This window comes from Falco cherrug, chromosome 9, assembly GCF_023634085.1.
Source record: "Falco cherrug isolate bFalChe1 chromosome 9, bFalChe1.pri, whole genome shotgun sequence".
Taxonomy (NCBI): Eukaryota; Metazoa; Chordata; class Aves; order Falconiformes; family Falconidae; genus Falco; species Falco cherrug.
This window is the reverse complement of record NC_073705.1, coordinates 54,165,097-54,183,265: the sequence shown is the minus strand read 5'-3', so window position 1 is coordinate 54,183,265 and position 18,169 is coordinate 54,165,097. Positions and strand designations below refer to the sequence as shown.

The window sequence follows — 18,169 nt, the reverse complement described above, 5'->3', positions numbered from 1 at the left end:
CCCATGCACTGCAAAATGAAATTACTTCTTGTCACTCGTTGTTTCAGGTCAGGCAGGTTACTGTGCCTGTAGATTTCTTTTACGTGGACCAGGTTGCTGCAGACAAGAGAATAATCAAAACCTATATACCTTGGGGGGGCTTAGCAATGTATATGGCAAAGCAAAGATGATACAAGATTTGTGCCTTGCAGGAACCAATGGGAGATTTTTCCACCTGCTCCAGTGAGGCCAAGGTTTCATCCAGGATGGCTTTGACAAGCTTCTGACTAAAACAGACCCAAAGAAAAGGTACAGCAGTAGGAAATGGTGATCAGTAGATGAGAGTGCAGGGTACAGTCCTGGGCTTGCTCTGATGCTTCATTGTAGCATGTATGTTTACATAATCTTATTTGAAAAAAAAAAATAATTTCTGGTTTTAAACTATAATAAGAGAACTGGACAGCACAGGTAATACTAAAATTATGATCTAATACTATTCCATTATCTAAGCAATTCCAAAGTTGTAGAGGGAAAACAGGATTATTTTTTTCTCTTCTGTATTTATTTGTTTATTTATTTTTATCACGTAGGTTTCTGTTAGAAATCAGTGCAGCCTCTTGGGCCACAAACGTGCATGTTTCTGAGCAAGCCAGCTAGATCTGCGGGTTCCCCATGACCGAGGGCAGAGGGACCCGGTCCCTGGGGAGGCTGTGCCATCCCCGACCTTGGAGGTCTCAAAACCCACTAGGGTAAAGCCCTGAGTAGCCGGGTCTGACCTGGCGTTGGCCCTGCCTGGGATGGGGGCTGGACCTGAGCCCTCCCAAGTCCCTTCCCATCCAGATTTTCCTGGGATCCTGTGAACTGTGTGAAGAAGGCAATTTGCTAAACGTCGACTGAGAAATTTTATAAATGTGGTAAAGATTTGCTCCTGATTCACAGGTACGGCTTTTTTTCTGCTGACCTCTCTTGTGAGCCCTGAATGAACCGATGAAAATATGGAAGGAAAAGCATTAAATTGATCCAGTCTGAAATGATCTATTTATTTTGGTGTGGCTGCCAAACTAAGAGTCAGAGTCCCATCTGTACCGCGGTGCTGGCCAGGCGTCTCAGCTCATTGGGACAGGCGCTTAACAGGAACCGAAAGGTGGCAATGCTGCCAGGGAATTTACGGTCGAAGTAAAAACTGGGAAAATACAGGTGGCCCTCGCTAAAACTGAAAAAATACAAGGTTACCATGAGGACCACAAACACTTCCCTGGGACTTTTAGTTCCCTGGCCATTATCAAGTTGTTTGGTGGGGTTTTTTTCTCTGCAGAGGTGACCTTTAAGGGAGGGTGTGAGAGAGGAAAAATCAGGTCTCCTTTTAGTTTTTGAGAGGGCAGTTCTTTCAGTCCATTAGGACTGGCATGGAATGCAATTCAGAGCTGAGAGGTATGACACAGCACCAGTCAAGGCTGTGTTAGTATCAGAGCAGAGGCAGGGATCAACATCTCTCTAACAGTTTGTGTTTAAAGCAATAGGGAAGAGCAGCCAGTGGAGGGCTGCGAACAGAAGAGTCATTTGGCTGAAGCGATGAGCCAGAAAAATTGAGGTGCTTGGGGATTTGTCAGGGTCAGAGAGATATTTCTAATAGTCCAAAACAGAGGTTAATCAAGACCAACGTGAGCACTTTGCAACGTGCAGTTAAAAAGCAAAACTCTTACATTTGTTACCTAAGATGACCTTAGAAATATTACGCAGGAAAAAGCACAGAATTTGACTCTAATGCCAGTGGAGCTTAGAATAAATTATGTGAACTAATGGTAGGACTTGTCTCCTCACAAACTTGGATAATAGCGCTTCTGGGAAGCAAGGGAAATATTAAGTGGTTGCATCTATGTAAGAGATTGTAACTTCATCTCCCTCTCTTTATTCTTATTTAAGTGTTTAGGATTCTTTAAACCTGGCGGTGATATGATGAGACCTGAGTCCAGCAGTACTGCTAATTGGGACCCATGAACGGCACAGCCAGTTACCAAATGTATTTCTATTTTACTACTTGAAACCAATTAATATCAAACGGTTTATTAGCAATTAAATAGCTTATGTTTAAATTTTTAAAATGTTTGGGAGCTAAATATCTGAGCAAATAGAGGCTATTACAAGCACTTTCTCAGTTTAGATACTTGGCATGTCAATTTATTGTTCTATTTATTGAGAGAAACTAAAATGAGTCAAAAAAGCAAGTTCTTCCTTTTTGTACAAATTGCCCATGAAGCGAATCATTAAGTGGTCAGCTGTATCTGTTACACAGAAGAGTTCTGTGCAGCTGATTGCTACGGTCCAGGCTGTGCAATGCAGACTGTTCTTCATAACAGCCTCTGCCGCTATAACTAAGCGTAACGGAGAATTTAGGTAGCATTGACAAAATAAAGAAGGGATGTTTCACTGCAAGTTTTACGGGCACTTGTAGACAAAGCCTCTTGTTTCTCTTCCATATCTGTGTATATGGTGTTCTTCTTTAGGACAGTTCACAGTAAGTTTCATATGAGACCCCCTCCCTTAGTCCTTGACCCCCTCCAGCAGTCGCACCGGCCCTTCCTTGGCCATCAGAGTCTCTGGTGGTGGATGTCAGATGAGGCACTGGGCGTGTGTATCTCCCATGCTGTTGCTCTCAAGGTCTTGCTTCTGCAGCTGAGGGCAACTGCAACTTCTCTTGCCTCTTATCCACCACCAGCTCCGAAGTCTTGGTCTTTAGCTGAGCTGGTGGTGGTTACTGATTTATTCTGTAAGTGTTAAAGAAAGAATGAGGGCCCAGAGCGATGGGCGTTGTGGGGGTCTGTAACAGAAAGGTATCCCTGATATCTCAGTAATGAGCGGATGGCATTAAAAGGATGGGGCAAGTCAGGCGTGGGCAGATCAGCTATTGCTTCTGAAAAAGCCAAGATTTCACCTGCATTTTAGCAGACCTTTGGGAAAGTAACTCAACTGCACACTAAAATACTTTGCCAGTGTTTAGAATTTTAAAGCCTGTGCAAAAGGTATTTGAAGTTACCAATTACCATTATTTTAAGAATATAAATAGTATTTACACTATGATATCTAAATGAAGTTTGGAGAAGCAACTTGGCAAATAGAGGGGAAGAAACCACTGCGGGAGTAATTGCTACAGAATTGTGGGGGACAAGCAATGCACAGTTCAGCGTGCTGTTGCCGTATGGATGTTCATCAGGGAGACATTTGCTAGCCATGTTTTCTTGGCAATTTTGCAAAATTGCACTGTCGCTCCCTCCTCCTTTTACCATCAATCCAATTTTTTGATTGTCTACTGATAAGAAACGTCATCATCTCTTGAGATAGCGACAAAAGGCTGTGGGAATTTAGCCCCCCAAGTTGGGTCCACTAATGGGAAGCTCTTGAGCCCGTGTTTGTCTCTTTAAAACTGCTACCTGAGTCTGCCTGTGGCAAAAGGGGCTTGTGAGAGATCCAGTAGTGGATTGCAGCCAAAGGGGTCTGACCTGTATCGAGAAAAATGCTGGGTCTCTTCGTCACCAGCTGATTTAGTGTAGTTGAATGTGCTCAGTAGTTTGTAGCAGCAAGTTCTACTGTAGGAGAAAAAAAAAAGTTAATTACACTCCATACAAATATTTAGCCACTTTGTGTAATGCATCTGAAATGTGAGCCAGCAAACTATCCCCTCAGTCCACTTACCAGTATTTTTTCCTGACTCTCTAACTTCAATTATTTTTTCATCATTGCACTATTCTTCCTTAATGCATGGATTACATGATGGAATAGAAAGTATGTTCTTGTTTATTCAGGGGAAAAATTACACAAGTACTTTTATTGCATGTCTCTATAAGCAAAGCAACTTGCTTTCTAAAGTGTCTGCATAAGTATTGCAAATATAGAGGAGTTATACAAAAACAGTTCTATGGTATTTATTAACAGATAATATTTTCTTTCCCTTGATTCAGTGCTGATGAAAAAACATCCTTGCTCTTAGGTTTAAATTATGCTTTAATTAGGTTGTTATAAAATCACCTGTGACTTTATTAATCTTTCAAAAATAAGAGTTGTTTTATGTACGTGGTGGCTGGAGAATAGTAGTTTTTATTTGTTTAAATTGCTTGTTTTGTTAAATTAAGTGCTTAAACTAATTAAAGGCACTTTTGGGGATGTCTCAGCTTTAGCTTAATAAATGAGAGGCACAAGAAGGTACACATAGATACTTCTTCCTTATTGCCCATAAATCTGTACTTACTACAACTGTAAACTCTGGAACGTAGTTTTATGACTCCCATTTCATTGGAAGCTATATAGGCTATTACTGATGCTAGATATTTGAATAAGAGCAATTCTGAATTTTGGGTTTGATTGCTTTTAATTGTGAATTATGTTGAAGCTGCTGTAGTCATTATCTTAAAAACTATTTAATTAAATGTAAGTATCCAGCTGTGTGTATTTTCAAAGAGCCAAAATGCTCTAAGGTCTTGAACAGAAGAGCAATATATATGTAAGGATCATAGGGTTTGCAAAAACCTTTCCTCCTCAGTTTTCTTAGAATTCCCTTACTTTGGGGTGTTTTGTTTGCAGCTTTATGATTTGTTTTAGTGTCTATTTCTTGTGGGTAATTTGAATTTTTGAAATAAGCAGAAAATAAGGATAGGACTTAGCTAACAGGATCAATATGCAAAGCGTCCTGGGCAGAGAGAGGAATGGAGACTGGAATCCTGTTCCACTCCGGCTCCCAAAGAGGAACAAATCTAACATCCCCTGACTCTTCTGTCCACTGCAACCAAATGTGAGGGGGTTTTACCTTTTGATTTTTTTTTTTCTTCAGTCCCTCACAGCGCTAATTACATTTCTTCCCCTCTGAGAGATCGTCCTTCCATTTTCACTCCTGTCCCCATCTTCGTGCCAGATCGATCCCTATCCAAGTCACTCACTCTCTGGGTTTTTTTCATAGTTATTCCCTGTCTTTCCTGCCCAAACTTCTTTCTTTCCCCGGCCATCTTTTAACTCATGTCTTCTCTCTTGGCTTTCTCATTTGTCAGTGTACTTGATCCTTCTTTTTCTGCCAGTCTCCAGGATGAACTTATCTCTTCTCTCACCTCCCTACCCAGTTTCTCAGGAAATCTCTCCCTTGATTGCCCCTCTTTTTCCCCATACCAGTGTCATCCAGCCCCTTGGCCAGTCCCTGTTCCCCTCCTATATTCATATATGAATCTGTGCCCCCTTGGATGCGTGAATCCTCGGTCCGTTACACAAACCAGCAAGAGTTCAGCTAAGGTTTCTGCCCAGACTTCAGGCATGCCTCTGAGTTAATGACTTGAGTTAAAGAATCAGCATTAACTTTGAATTTTCTGGCTTTTGACTTTTCACAGCTTGACATTTTTGTAATGCTTTGTTTTTCTGGTACTTTAAAAAAAAACAGATGGGAAATAATGTTACAGCAGAATGCATAACCCTGGCTTTGGCAAGTCTGCCGCCCCATTACCACAGCTCTCCCGGGCTGGTTAATGGTGTTGTCCTCGGTCATCCTGGAGCATTGCCCCTCCTGGTGCCACGCGCCAGAAGAGCCACCAGTCGGTGTCTCATCCCGAAGCCAGCCTGGCCACCTTGGAGAGGTGCCACCTTGGGTAGGTGGCAGCTGTAGCCAAGCCTCTCGGCAGGGAACACGTGGCCTGCCAATGGTGCCAAGGAACAACAACAACAGCAACAAAGCCAAATAACTGAGGTGACATGCTGAAAGACAGCCAGCAGGGAAGGGTCAGGCCATGGGCAGAGCAGAGAATTGATTCACTAACCTTCTAGATGCATTTCACTGATTTTCTGCAGTACCTCGACAGAAGCCAGATACCACAGTGATAGCTAATTTAAAGGTATCAATAGACAGTCACACTCCAATCTCCTGAATCCCAAACCTTTTCCAGAGTCACACGGTCACCCTGTCCTTCCTCGGCTACACAATATGCTTGATCTGCGTAATGTTATATACATCGTCTTTGAACTGTGACAGACTGGGGCCATGCAAACAGTTTCAAAGGTATGATGCAACTTAGTATATTCTAGGAATGATTTCAAATAATTACATACATGGATGCGTCTTTGCACAAAAGTTTTTGTGTGTGTTTGTTTTTTTTTTTCATGAGCGGTGGAGACTTACTAAAGGGATGTAGCTCTGATAGCCACCACTGGAGCACTACACACAGTATCTCACAGGGTAGCAGGAGGGTGCGTAGCTCCCCCACATCCACATCCCACCTCAGCTGCCTGGAGGAAACAAATGGAATTAAAAATGCTTGATTTTAAATCATCAAATGCCATCATCTGGATGTTCAAAATTGAATGGAATCTATTTTATCTGAAAAAATACATGATAATATAATTGGGGGTTAAAGTGTTATTGAGTTCTCCTGAAATGCAATTAAAGAGATACTATTCGCATTGTGAACAGCACACCTTTAATCTTAAACTATTTCAGGAGCTCTGTTTGTATGGTGTTTTTGCTCTGCATTTGCAGGAAAGTTCCAGCCTATGTTAATAATACAGTGCTGTACTTCACAATGCTCTCCAATGCACAGAAGTAGCTATTAAACTGTCAACAGCACTAAAAGATGATATTTTGATGGCAATGGATAGGAACCCCATCTTCCTGCTCATGGTACTCAACATTTCTGTAGCTTTCCAGCACAGTGAACCATAATTTGTCACTGACTTGCATACGTGACATTGGCTGAATAGGTAGTCTGAGCTACAACTGTGTCAATCAATTTTGCAGGCAAAACGCGCATAGCATCTCATAGGCAGTTATTCCCTTTTCCTTCTGTATACCTCTTGCACTCATTCCTGTTCACCATATACCTGGAGACCTCTAGAGAAGCTGCAGGACATGCCAACTTTATCACTGAAGCTGTTCTGCTGATATCGACCTGCATAATCCCCTTCCACAGCTGCAGCCAGAGATATCATTATATGGATGGAATGAAAAACAAATTCGGTCTTGGTACATCCTGTGGGGAAATGTGTCCAAGGACTGAGTTGGCCAGTATCTGTCTGGCTATCTTCTCTCTTTCTGCCCAACATTTCCTTTAATGTTTCATGTACCTGAAAGGACGTTTTTCCTCATTTAGTGCAAGTGAAAAAATAGCATTATTTTGGGTGAAAACTTTTTGGTTTTTTGTCATTGTTAGCAGTCCACCATAGGAGGGGGTGACCACAGCAGTGATCTCTGTAATCATCACTTTGAAATGCTACCACACCTGCAGTCTGGAAGAAATGGCAAATTCTAGTCTGTGCCCACACCTAGTGGATTACCACAACCTCTTCTGTCCCTGCTGCAGCTCTAAACTGGTGGTCAATGCCTTAAAAGTCATTCAGTCCCATCTGCATCAAACACTGAATAAAGTTGTGCTTTTCTCGGTCTAAACCAGTCTAGAGTAAGACTATTGGAGGTAGAAATAAGCTTTACTTGTAAGTTCTCTGGCAAAATCAAATTATTTCATATCCTCGTGTTCCAAGTTGGTTTTCTTTCTTGCCTTAACTGGAATGATGAGAACGTGGTGGGAGGAAAAGTGCAGCCACCTGGGTTGTTCTAGAAAGGCTCAGCAGCGTGAAGTCTGCCATGAAAAGTTTATCAGCCTAATTTGCATCGCAGTGTAAAGGTCCTCTGGATGAAATCTTGAAATCATAGCAAAATTTTTGATTTAAAGATTACCAGAATCACTGTATGCAACTGGTAGGAGGATACATACTGTAAACTTCAATGAACTACACAAACACAATAAAATGCCAAAAGGATTTTAAGGAATTTGTTCTTATGTTCTGAGTCCAGCAACATTCTGTTTTTTGTTTGGCAAAACCATATCTTCTAGAAAGGTATCTGAAAAATGTCAAGGTTACTAGTGTGCTCAGAAGATTTTTGAAGTAGGTAATCACCTTCTCCATTGGAAATGTGTACCTCAGACATACTTCTATCCCAGGTATTTTCCCCTTGTAAAGCCCTTTGTACACTGTAGTCGAGTTAACTCCCAGTACCCTTTTTGACAGCAAACCAGACTGAGTCACATATTTTTAAGACCTTTTTCCTTAGCGAGTTCAAATAATTTCTGCAGTGAATTTCTACACTCTTATTTGCCAGTGTCCTAATTAGAATATGGATACCTAATACAGAATATGGAAAACTAATACAGTATTCCAGTGCTCTTAGCAGTATCAGATATAATGTTAAAAAACTGTGCTTATGTATCCCAACAATGCATTGTATGACTCCACAGGTTATTGATTAAAAAAAACCTTCATCGTGTTCAGTTGGTAGCTTTGTGATCAGTTATTCAGAATTATGATTATTTTATTGTTACTATTTTCAGCTATTGTAGTTTTCTGGATGGTAAACTGTGAGGGAAATAATGGTGCTTCTGTTAATTATTTTTAGAAAACATAATTAAAAATGAAAATAGCCCGTTGAAAAATATCACCTTCAAAACTTTCTTTTAAATAAAACACCGGAAAAAAATATGACTTTTTTTTTTTTTAAAAAAAGTAAATTACAAATTTACTGGTTTTCCTTGTGGACTGCACACACACACACACACATGCCCCCTCCCCTCCCCCTCCCCCCCCCCCCCATCGTGTACAGGGACATTTTGGAAGCCAGGTGTTAGCTATTTAGCAGTCCAAGAGAGAGGTCATTACAGAAATATGCACAAACCCACGTGCTAGCAGCATACTTGGAGTTTTCCTCTCAACTTTGCTCAAGGAGCACTCAGGAACAAAGAGCCCAGCTCTGATATTTACGTCAGGAAAATGAAACATTCATGTGCTGTAGCCAGGTACTGGTGCTGCCGCCAAACAACCCACACCTGCCTAAGGTTGAGGATGCACAGCTGAATTTATATTCTGGCCGTAAAACCTGCATTTAGGGACACAAATTCTAACCAATCAGACTAAATAAATCAGCAGGCCCAGGTTTTATCATCACAGACAACCCTCATTAATCCCGCAAGTTTTTCCTGAAGACAAAGGACAAAATGAATTGCTCCAGTGGAGTTGCCTGAGCAGCATGCTAATGCGGGGGAGGCGGGGGGCATGAATTATTCATGCCCTGGCAGCCCAAGCAGGCAGCTCCTGGCTTTCCCTGTCACCATTGCAACAAGTGGCCGTGGCCCAGCGGCGCGGGGGCCCTGGCCACCCCGGGAGCACCCCAATGCCCTCCGCAGAGCCCCCCGCCCCACGCCTGCCCCGCCACGGCTGCCTGCCTCTGCGCCTCACGCCTGGCGCCCAATGGACCCGGGACACGCAGTCTTTTGTAACTCAGATGTACCTGACCGTCAGCTACTCTTCGTGGAAGCAAATGGGTCGCTTCGGTAAGTTTGCGCAACTTGTGACGTTTTCTGACCCCGCCGTAAGCGATTTTCAGGTTACGGTTCCTACAGCGTGTGGTGTTTTGCCAGGCTTGCCGAAAATGCTCTGCATTCTTTTTGCTTTCAGGATCACTGAAAGATGTCTAAAGAGGCATGCTATAGCTTGATTTTTACCTGTAGAAAGTCAGCTATGTACAGGACTGACGCTAAAGTTACAAACCAGCCTTCTTAAATGAACTTGTATTGTTTACATTTTCAAATCCCTGTAGCATGCTACTAAAACAGAGCAGGATCCAAGATTTCCTGAGTCTCACGTAATTCGGTGTCAAACTGGGGACTCTGGAAGAACATGTGTTATTTTTTAGAAGCGTGTGTTCCCTGTTGGAAGTGTAACTTTGGTTATTGCTCTTTATTCAGCTGAATTGGGTTGCTGATTGGGTTGGGACCAGGAACTGAGACCTGTGTAACATTCTTCCCCTGCATTAATGATTCTCTTGTGTCAAAAAGTACTTGAAAGTAGGGGTGACTCACCCAATTTTTCTAAGGATAGGCAGGAGAGATATTTTGTATGTAAAACATACGGCGGCAGGGAACTAAAGCTAGACTTAGCACTTCTTTATAAGGTGTTTTTGTTTATTATTCGTTATCAGTCTACCTACCTACGATATTTGTTTCAATTGTTTGCCTGATTTTTGTTCTTTTCCAGTAGTGATACTATCAGCATTGCCTGAGAACTCTCAGGTAACTCGCTGCTTGGCACAGTTAAAAAATTCATATAAATAATCAGCTCCCAAGAGCAGAGGCCACAGGTAGGAGCGGGGATATGAAGTGAATCATGAATAAGTTTTGAATGTGGATAACAAGCTCTCCTTCACTTTGTTTGCTTTTAATTGCATAGTCCAGATTCTGCTGCTTCTACTTTATTTTCTTTGTTTTGATCATAAAAGCTTTTTACTTGACATCCAAAAGACAGCCGAATTTTGAAGGGATAAAAGTGCAGCATAATGATATCTAGTGCTAACAGTAATTAAATGCCCTGCGTTTAAAAAAAAAAAAACGAGGTGAAAATAGGGATATGTAAATAACAGGAGATATGCAAACAATGGATGTAATCCTGCACTCCTTAATCATGGGAGTTATCCTTATTCACGTAAGTAATCCTGTTGGTTTCGGTAGAGTCACATCAGTAGGTGCTGCAGCAAAAGGCCCATATTTTTCAAGGAGATAACAGTGTCTGGTTTACCTGTTTTTTTTTCTCTAATGTAATTTTAGCAACACAGGTTTTAGTGATGTGTTTGAATGCCTTAGTGATAATATTAAATTATACTTCACCAAATGTCTATTTTGCTTCTAAAAGTATGAAAGAGAAAAATGGAATAAGGTATTAGATGGGTCAGTGAGGAGGTGCAAATCCCACATATTTTATGAGAGATGTGCTTGCAGTGGAATAGCACTGCTCACCCTGTTGATTATGTTTGTAAATTACTTTTTGGTACATGAGCTGTATAAGCTTTGCTGCTTTTAGGATAGGGTGCAACTTTAGCAAAAAAAATCACTACGACACCCAATTTCTCACAAAGTACATTTAGGTCTACATAAAAGTGACCCTGACAAATATTGTTCATCTTTCTGAATTAAATGCATGGGGTCTGTGGCAATGTCCTGTGAATATTTTTATTGCGGTTATGGTCTCTGATGTTGCCAAAATAACACCTGCAGTTCCGCCTTGGGAATAACGCATTTGTATAAACTTTGCAGTTGCGTTACCCCCCACCCCCAGCCCAGCTTGGCACTTCTGAGCTTTCCACTCCAAGACCGTGTAGTGCTGCCCTGTAATCCAGGATGGGGCTCAGGACAACCTGTGTGCCCTTTCCCAGGCAGTGCATCTGTTAATGAGGAAAAACTAATTACTTAAAAGCCTTCGGTGCCGTTGGGTTGAGAAGTATAAATAGTCATGAACCATTCCTGGTGCTCTGCAGGCTATTAACCTGTGTTTGTGCTGGATGCCAGCGTGGATGTGGACGTTACCCTGTAACCATGGCAGTCATTGCTGTGTTAAGATGCTTCCTCTGTGGAAATACTCTTTTCTGTGCACACTGAAGGGGCCAAAATAGAAAGAAAGTAAAAATGTGACGGGTGATGTGTTCCAGATGGTGTACAAAACTTACACTGAAGTGAAGCTGGTATTCGGTACTCGTTGGCTTTTCTTGGTTGCACTGAGGTATCGAGAATGAACTGACAGTTCTTACCAGCTTTGTTACATGGCAAAGGTTTTGGAGTTTTGTATTTGCCGGTGAGGTGTGCTATATTACCCGTGTCTATTTGCACAGGGTTACCATGTAGAAGCAGTTTAATGCTGAGGCTACATGGCTTTTAGGGACAGTAGAGTGCTGGAGGAAACAAAATGACCAGTGCCAAGGGGCTGGAAGGGTAGGGGCAGCTGCTTCTGAGGGGGACACTGGGGTGGCCCTTGCCAGCAGCATTTCTGTTCGCTTACTCCATGCAGGGTCCCAGCAGAAACATTAATTCTTTCCAGGTAAATCCCTTTCTGTCCCTTCACCGCTGCCCATCAGTTCAACTCCTAATCCTTGGAGAAGTCCACAAGCATGGGTTGCTCATTAACTCGATCACCACAGTTCTGAAGGTTTTTTCTACATCTGTTCTCCTTAGTTGAATTATTTTTAAAAAAACCCACACGTAGCTATTTTTGTTTAAGGATCTCCTTCCGGCAATGGGCAGAGGTCAGGTGCGTGTTCTAATTTTTACTACCTTTTGTGAACTTTAGAGGTGGCTGTTAGTGCAAATTTAGTGAAGTCTTTAAAACTTGGCCAAAAAAAATTGCTTTAGAATGGTTTCAGCTCATTTTGTATAGAAATCATGTCTGTAGCAATTTGGAGCAGCCCGTTTTTCTTTGGGCATGCAAACTACATAGAGGAAGAGGTGTTTTCTGTAATCCCTGACATGTCATTCTCATGTGCCTCTTCATTAGAAGATGCCCATGCCTCCTTGCTCCCCACCCAAGGCGGAGGGAAGGGGAATGCGTAGTCTCCACTATTTCCCCAGGTTAGAAGCTCTGTAAGAGCAAAGCCATGGGTGTGCACGCTGTAAGCAATGGCAAGAGCAGGTTCTTCACGGCTTGGCAGCTTCCCCTCCTTTGTATAAGACGTATTTTGCTGCTCGTCGGGGTTGGTGACACAAAGGCAGTGCATTGTGGCTGTTCTGCCTGGCTGTGGGCATTGCTGCAGTTGATGGATGTTGCTGCAGCAGCATGGAAGCTTGCTGAGGTTTCCAACTTAGGGCTTCCATTGCAAAACTCGTAGAAATGGTAGTTATGCTGGGGTAAGATATTTGAAACAATACCAACGTCTTGTTCTAAGCCCAGGTAGTACTCAAAATAAAAGGCAAGTTTTAAAGTACAAGTAGGGGAAATTTTCTAGCTGTTTTTTTGCAGCTATCCAGGAGCCTGTGGCAGAGAAAGCAGAAAGACTGGAAAAGCCAGTGTGCAGCTAGCACGGTGTGCGGATTGAGCAAGGTCTGGCCCTGGGAAAGCTGAGCACTGGCTGAATGTCAACCACTTACTTTACTGGTCCCCCAAGTCAGAGCCACTCAGCAAACTTCAGCTGATGTAGCACGATGCAGCCACTGGCTATGGAGCAGAGCACGTGTCCCACCATCCTGCGTGTCTTTGTGATGGGACTGGCCGCATGGGTTGCGTGTAGGACCTTGTGGACAGCAGTGCCATGTGCATGACCAGAGAACGGTCTCTCGCAAAAGGAAGCCACAAGACATTGTGGATGGCTCAGTTTGGTCTTTAACCTTAACAAAAGACTAAACCAACATAACTGCCTTAATTATATGCTTATTAGTAGCTGCCTCGTGACTTCTAAGTGGAAAAGCTGAGCTGGTATGAAGATACATGTTAAGTACGACAACAGCACAGATAAAACTGCAATGCCTATGAACTACTTAAGGTTTTTACTTGTTCTCCATTCGTTCCTTTGCTGTAAATCCTGTTCTGTGTCTGACAGCAGCCAGGCCTGGAGGAGCAGCCGTCCTCACCCTCTTTGTGGTCCAGCCCAACCCCATGCTGACATCTCCCCCAGGGCATGCTTCAAGAGCATGCTTTCACACACTATTGCTCTAGTTTCATGTCATGTTTCTGTCTCTGTATCTGCCTGGAAAGGGAGGGATGAGCAGAGGACAGTCACACTCGAACCGATGTGTGTGGTCCCAGATCCAAACCTGTCTCAGATTCCCATCAGTGATGTGCGACATGCATTAGTCACAGTTGTCTGATGGTGTAACACCTCAGTCGCATGCAGACCTGACAGTCCACCAGGAGCAACTGGGAAAATTCAGCATAAACTACTGTCGGGCATACAGCGATGACCACTGTCTATTTTGAACATGGATCATCTTGCTTCCACTCCCTGCAAAGTATACACAGCCTCTCGCTGAATGTTGTATCTTGAGTCGTTGATGGCGTGCTACCGCTCATAACTAGGGTCCTGCATAGGGATGTATCACAAGAAACCGAAAATGTCTCTGCTGCCTTTATATAAACCTTTCCTGATGATTAAAGACCATCAGTGCTGGCTTCGTAAGGGACAGAGAATGTAATGGTGCAGAACAAACATAAAATAAACAGCGACAAATTGAACTATTTTCAATTATTTGGGCCGTCTTTTGGAAGATGAAGAATTGAGTCAAAAAGATATACGATTTCCCTTGTACCTATAGTATAGACAAGAGTAAACACACGGAAAAGAAGTTCTGCTCAGAAGACTGAGCAGAAGGTAACGCTAGCTGCAGTCCTCGTGGGTGGCGTGCAGCACCTCTGGGATTGTGATTCAAATCCGTCTCTTTGAATTTCATTGATTGCATTTATTTTTATACTTCTATTGGTCTTGACCTCTAGTATCTCTTAGAGCTACACAGATGTAAAGTTGGGAGGTCGGGTACACAACGGGCGGGCAGGCTGGGAGGTGTCTCCCCTGGCTTGGCTCAGAAATGCCAGTGGGGAAGTGAGGGCAAGGTAGAACCCATGGCTGCACACAGACAGGTACCTTCTGCAACTCTTCTGCCCACCACCTCTTCTGAAACCGCCAGCTGCTGCTCTTCGGATGCTAAGGAGCCCGCTTTCCTCTCTGGGTCACCAGTGCAGGGCTGGTACAGCTTTCCTCACATCCAGCTTTTTGGCCACGTAGATGAAATATATACATTCACAGCCGTCAGAGGGGAGTACGTGTAAATCAGTCCTACCCATAGTTCTTGTGTGTAGCGAGGGCTATTTTGGAAACGCATTTAAATTTATTATGTTATTTTTTTTCCCCCAATAATATCAGGCTTTAACAGGCAGAGTTCCCCTGCAAAGTCTTACAGAAGGAGGGTACAGTTTTCCCCATGTAGTCATTTTTTGTTAACAAATCATACTTGCCTAAATCATACTGAAAGCAAAGTTTAATCAACAGCTGTGTGGATGGCTCTCACTTTGCTAAAATTTTGTTTGACCATCTTGTTGTTAATGTGACTGAATGAAAATGAGACACCCATTAAACTGAAGGTGGGTGCTCACCTTCACTAATAATATTGTGCAGTATTGCAAAACCAGAAAAGCAGTCTGCGGTGAGGTTCCGTGCCAGCCTGCAGATAACAGCACAAAATTTCTCAGCCCAATTTTAAAAAAGGAACTGAAGCAACATGATTTCACTCTCACTTTCCACATCTAGAATAGGGTGTGGACAATACAATGTGCATTGTCACACAGTATGACATACTGTAGTGCGCGTTGTGGCTCTATCTCTCATACAATCCTTTCCATATAGAATATAATAGTTGGACGGAGATACAGAACTTAATGGGAGAACAGAAAAATCTGTGTGCTGGAATGGACAATAGATTTTGGAGGGTTGCTATGGTTTCTTTTATAAAAACCTTCCAGCCACAGAAATGACTTGCAAACAATGCTGTATGTAGGTGTAAAGAAACGTACCGCACCTGCAGCACCAGCCCACGTGTCGGGGCCAAGCACACCAGGCAGCGCTCAGCGCTTGGCAGGTGCTGAACGTCGCCAGTGCAACCATTCCTTGTCCTCTCCTTAAAATTGAGTTGTCACGATGCAAACAGAGAGCTGCCTGGTGGTAACAGCCTTCCCTTGGTGAAAAGGTGAGCAGCTAGCTAAATCACCCAAAATTTTATTTTCCTGTTGTATCCTCCTGTTTTTGTTATCTCACATTTCCAAATTTCCCAGTGCTGAAATTTTTAGGGCAAATGCTGCTTGCTTTGGTTTTTGTTGGGGTTTTTTTTTTTATTTTATTTTATTTCTTTGCTTGCATATTTGCTTGAACAACAGCTCATGACCTAATTCTGTCTTTTAATTGCTACTGCAATATGAATATTAATTCCAGCTAGAGTCCAGATGCATTGAGGATACGCAGCACATGTCAGGGCCAGGGCCGATTGTCTTACAGCCCGGTGTTTCCCAGCCCTTTGAATTCAAGGAGCCCTTAACCTTTCCGAAAAAATCTTAAACCATCATCATGTATTTCACTGCTTTCTGGTGATGGGAAATGGAGATAATAACTATTAATCTAAATGCTAATATGCATTTTCTCTTGCAGCTTACTTTGTTTCACTGTTCTTTAGGCTCTGACTAAAAATATTAATGGAGATGAATGTGAGCCTTGTGCTTGCATCCTCCAGTGCCCAAGTGAACCTGGCCATGGGTATTGACAATTTCAAGGTCCCGTTTCTGCTTACGGATACTTAATACTTTTTGTTTCTGTTTATGGCCATTGTTGGTGACTTACGGACTTTGGGGGTAGAAGATGAGTGTGTCACCAAGAGCTGTAGGTGTTATGCATCTGGTGGAGATCATAACTGATGAACAAAGTACTAGGTTCAGCATGCTTCAAAAGAGTATGCTTTTTGGAGCAATGTAATCTTTGTTCATAAAAAATCTTTATTTGCTTCTCTGCACTTTAGAAGAAACATTGGCTACATTTACTACATTTTGAGCATTCCACAGATTACCTCTACCAGCTGACATTTAGCTGTTTTGCTTAGCTAAGGTTTCCCCTTTTGCTCCACTGAAATGGGTAAGGAAGGCAAGTTATCAATATGCCTTCTACTGACTGCTCCAGAAAGGGCTTAATTTTAATCATTCTATGATTACACCTCGTGAGAGACACTGGAATCCTCTGGGAGGTAAAAAAAAAAAAAAGACATACATAAAAACAGAGGCTGTTTTAGTTTAAATTAGGTCTCAAAATGCTGGGATACACTAGTTTTCAATCAGCGTAGAAGCTGAATTGTTTGTATTAAGGAAACTGCAAAATGGAGAGAAAATAGCCATTTCTGATGTACACATAAGGATGCCCTACCCAGAACGTACTCCTACAAGGCACGTGTGAGCAGAGTTTTTCTTTCTATTATACCAGTTGTAGAACGCAGAAATGGAGAGTCGATAATGCTCTGGAGAGCCAGAGGAGGAGCAGAAAGCAGAGGGGACAGCCTCACAGAAGAACTGGAAATGTGTCTGGGATCAGGCACCCGGAGGACAGCATATGGCTGTGTTTGAGTTGAGTACTGGTAAAAAAGCTGGTAAAAGCTGGCCCTAGGGGCAGAGCAGCTGCCCAGGCTGGGGCTCCATGGGCTCCTCCACAGGTGGTCAACGCTTTGCATCACCTTTGGGAAGGAGCAAAGAGCATCCATACCTTCACCATTACATTATCCTCTTTCCTGAAAAACTACTTGTCAGACCCTGGTGCTTGCTAGTCACTCTGCCAAGCAAATATTTAAAAGCACAGCTGCATCAAATTGTTATCACAGCAATATATTACAGATATTAAGTATATTGTGACTTGTTCTCACAGGAGACATAATGTTACTGCCTTATACTATTACTGATGTTTGATGCACAACCCAAGTATATTCAATTAGCTAACTAAAGTGCATCTTCTGCCAAAGACATGGTGAACAGGAGGGAAAATCACCTTCTTGGAGAAATGCCTCATAGCAGGATGACTAGAGAAGCAGATAGTACAGTCTGAGAAACAGAAATGTAGTACTTTAATCCTGAAGACCCCCCCAAAAGCTGTGCAACCTGGTAGCTGAGATTTCAGAATACAAACTAGCCATTTAGCTGTGAAATAAATCTCTTTAAAAGGAAACTGTCATGATATCAGCTACAGACATTTTAAAGCAACAGATTAATCTAAGGTTATAAGTAAGATAGCAGAAAGATGCTTCTGTGTCAGAGGATAAGTACTTTTATGTTATGAGGAGGACCTGCTCCTCACCCAAAGGGCCGAAGCCTTGCCGTGCAAAATCCAGCCGTGGTCCAGAGAGTCATCCCTCACACAACCACACTTAACATCATCTTCTGGATACCCACATCCATGGCGGCAACGTGAGATCATGAAATAAGTTTTGATGTGCTTTTTACATCCTCCGTGGAGGCAGGAGACCCAGTCTGCTGGCCAGAAACTTGCGTTAGTCTCCTGACTCGTCTTTGTGTGGCTGATGGCACTTTCTCTGCTGCCATGCTACCCAAAGCCAAAAACTCCCTCGGCAGCGTGTTCCAGCAGCCGAGCTGTTCGCAGTCGCTTTCATGTGCTTCTCTCCTGCGGGAAATGTGGGCTGGCTTGGTTATTGTACGTGGGAGGAGGATGTGAGAGTGTGAGCCAAACACCACTGCAGGTCCCTTTCCTCTTGCAGGTGGAAAGATAAAAGGGCTTGTAAATGGGCCTCTGAGCCCTCTTCCATAAAACTAGGGAGTCTTTTTCTTGCTTGAGGCTCATCAGGGGCTGTGAGAAGGGCCCCCTCTGGCACAGCCTCCGCTGCTT

At 42.8% G+C, this 18,169-nt stretch overlaps 1 protein-coding gene across 1 annotated transcript in view; it reads left to right on the top strand.

The window, feature by feature from the left end:
- Positions 1–9,127: 9,127 nt before the first annotated feature.
- Positions 9,128–18,169, top strand: part of C9H10orf90 (chromosome 9 C10orf90 homolog) — a 68,146-nt gene continuing 59,104 nt past the window's right edge. Inside the window, exon 1 of the mRNA XM_005439244.2 lies at positions 9,128–9,326. Coding sequence (XP_005439301.2) covers positions 9,167–9,326 — 160 coding nt within the window. The 5' untranslated portion in view covers positions 9,128–9,166. The remainder of the gene's footprint in view (positions 9,327–18,169) is intronic.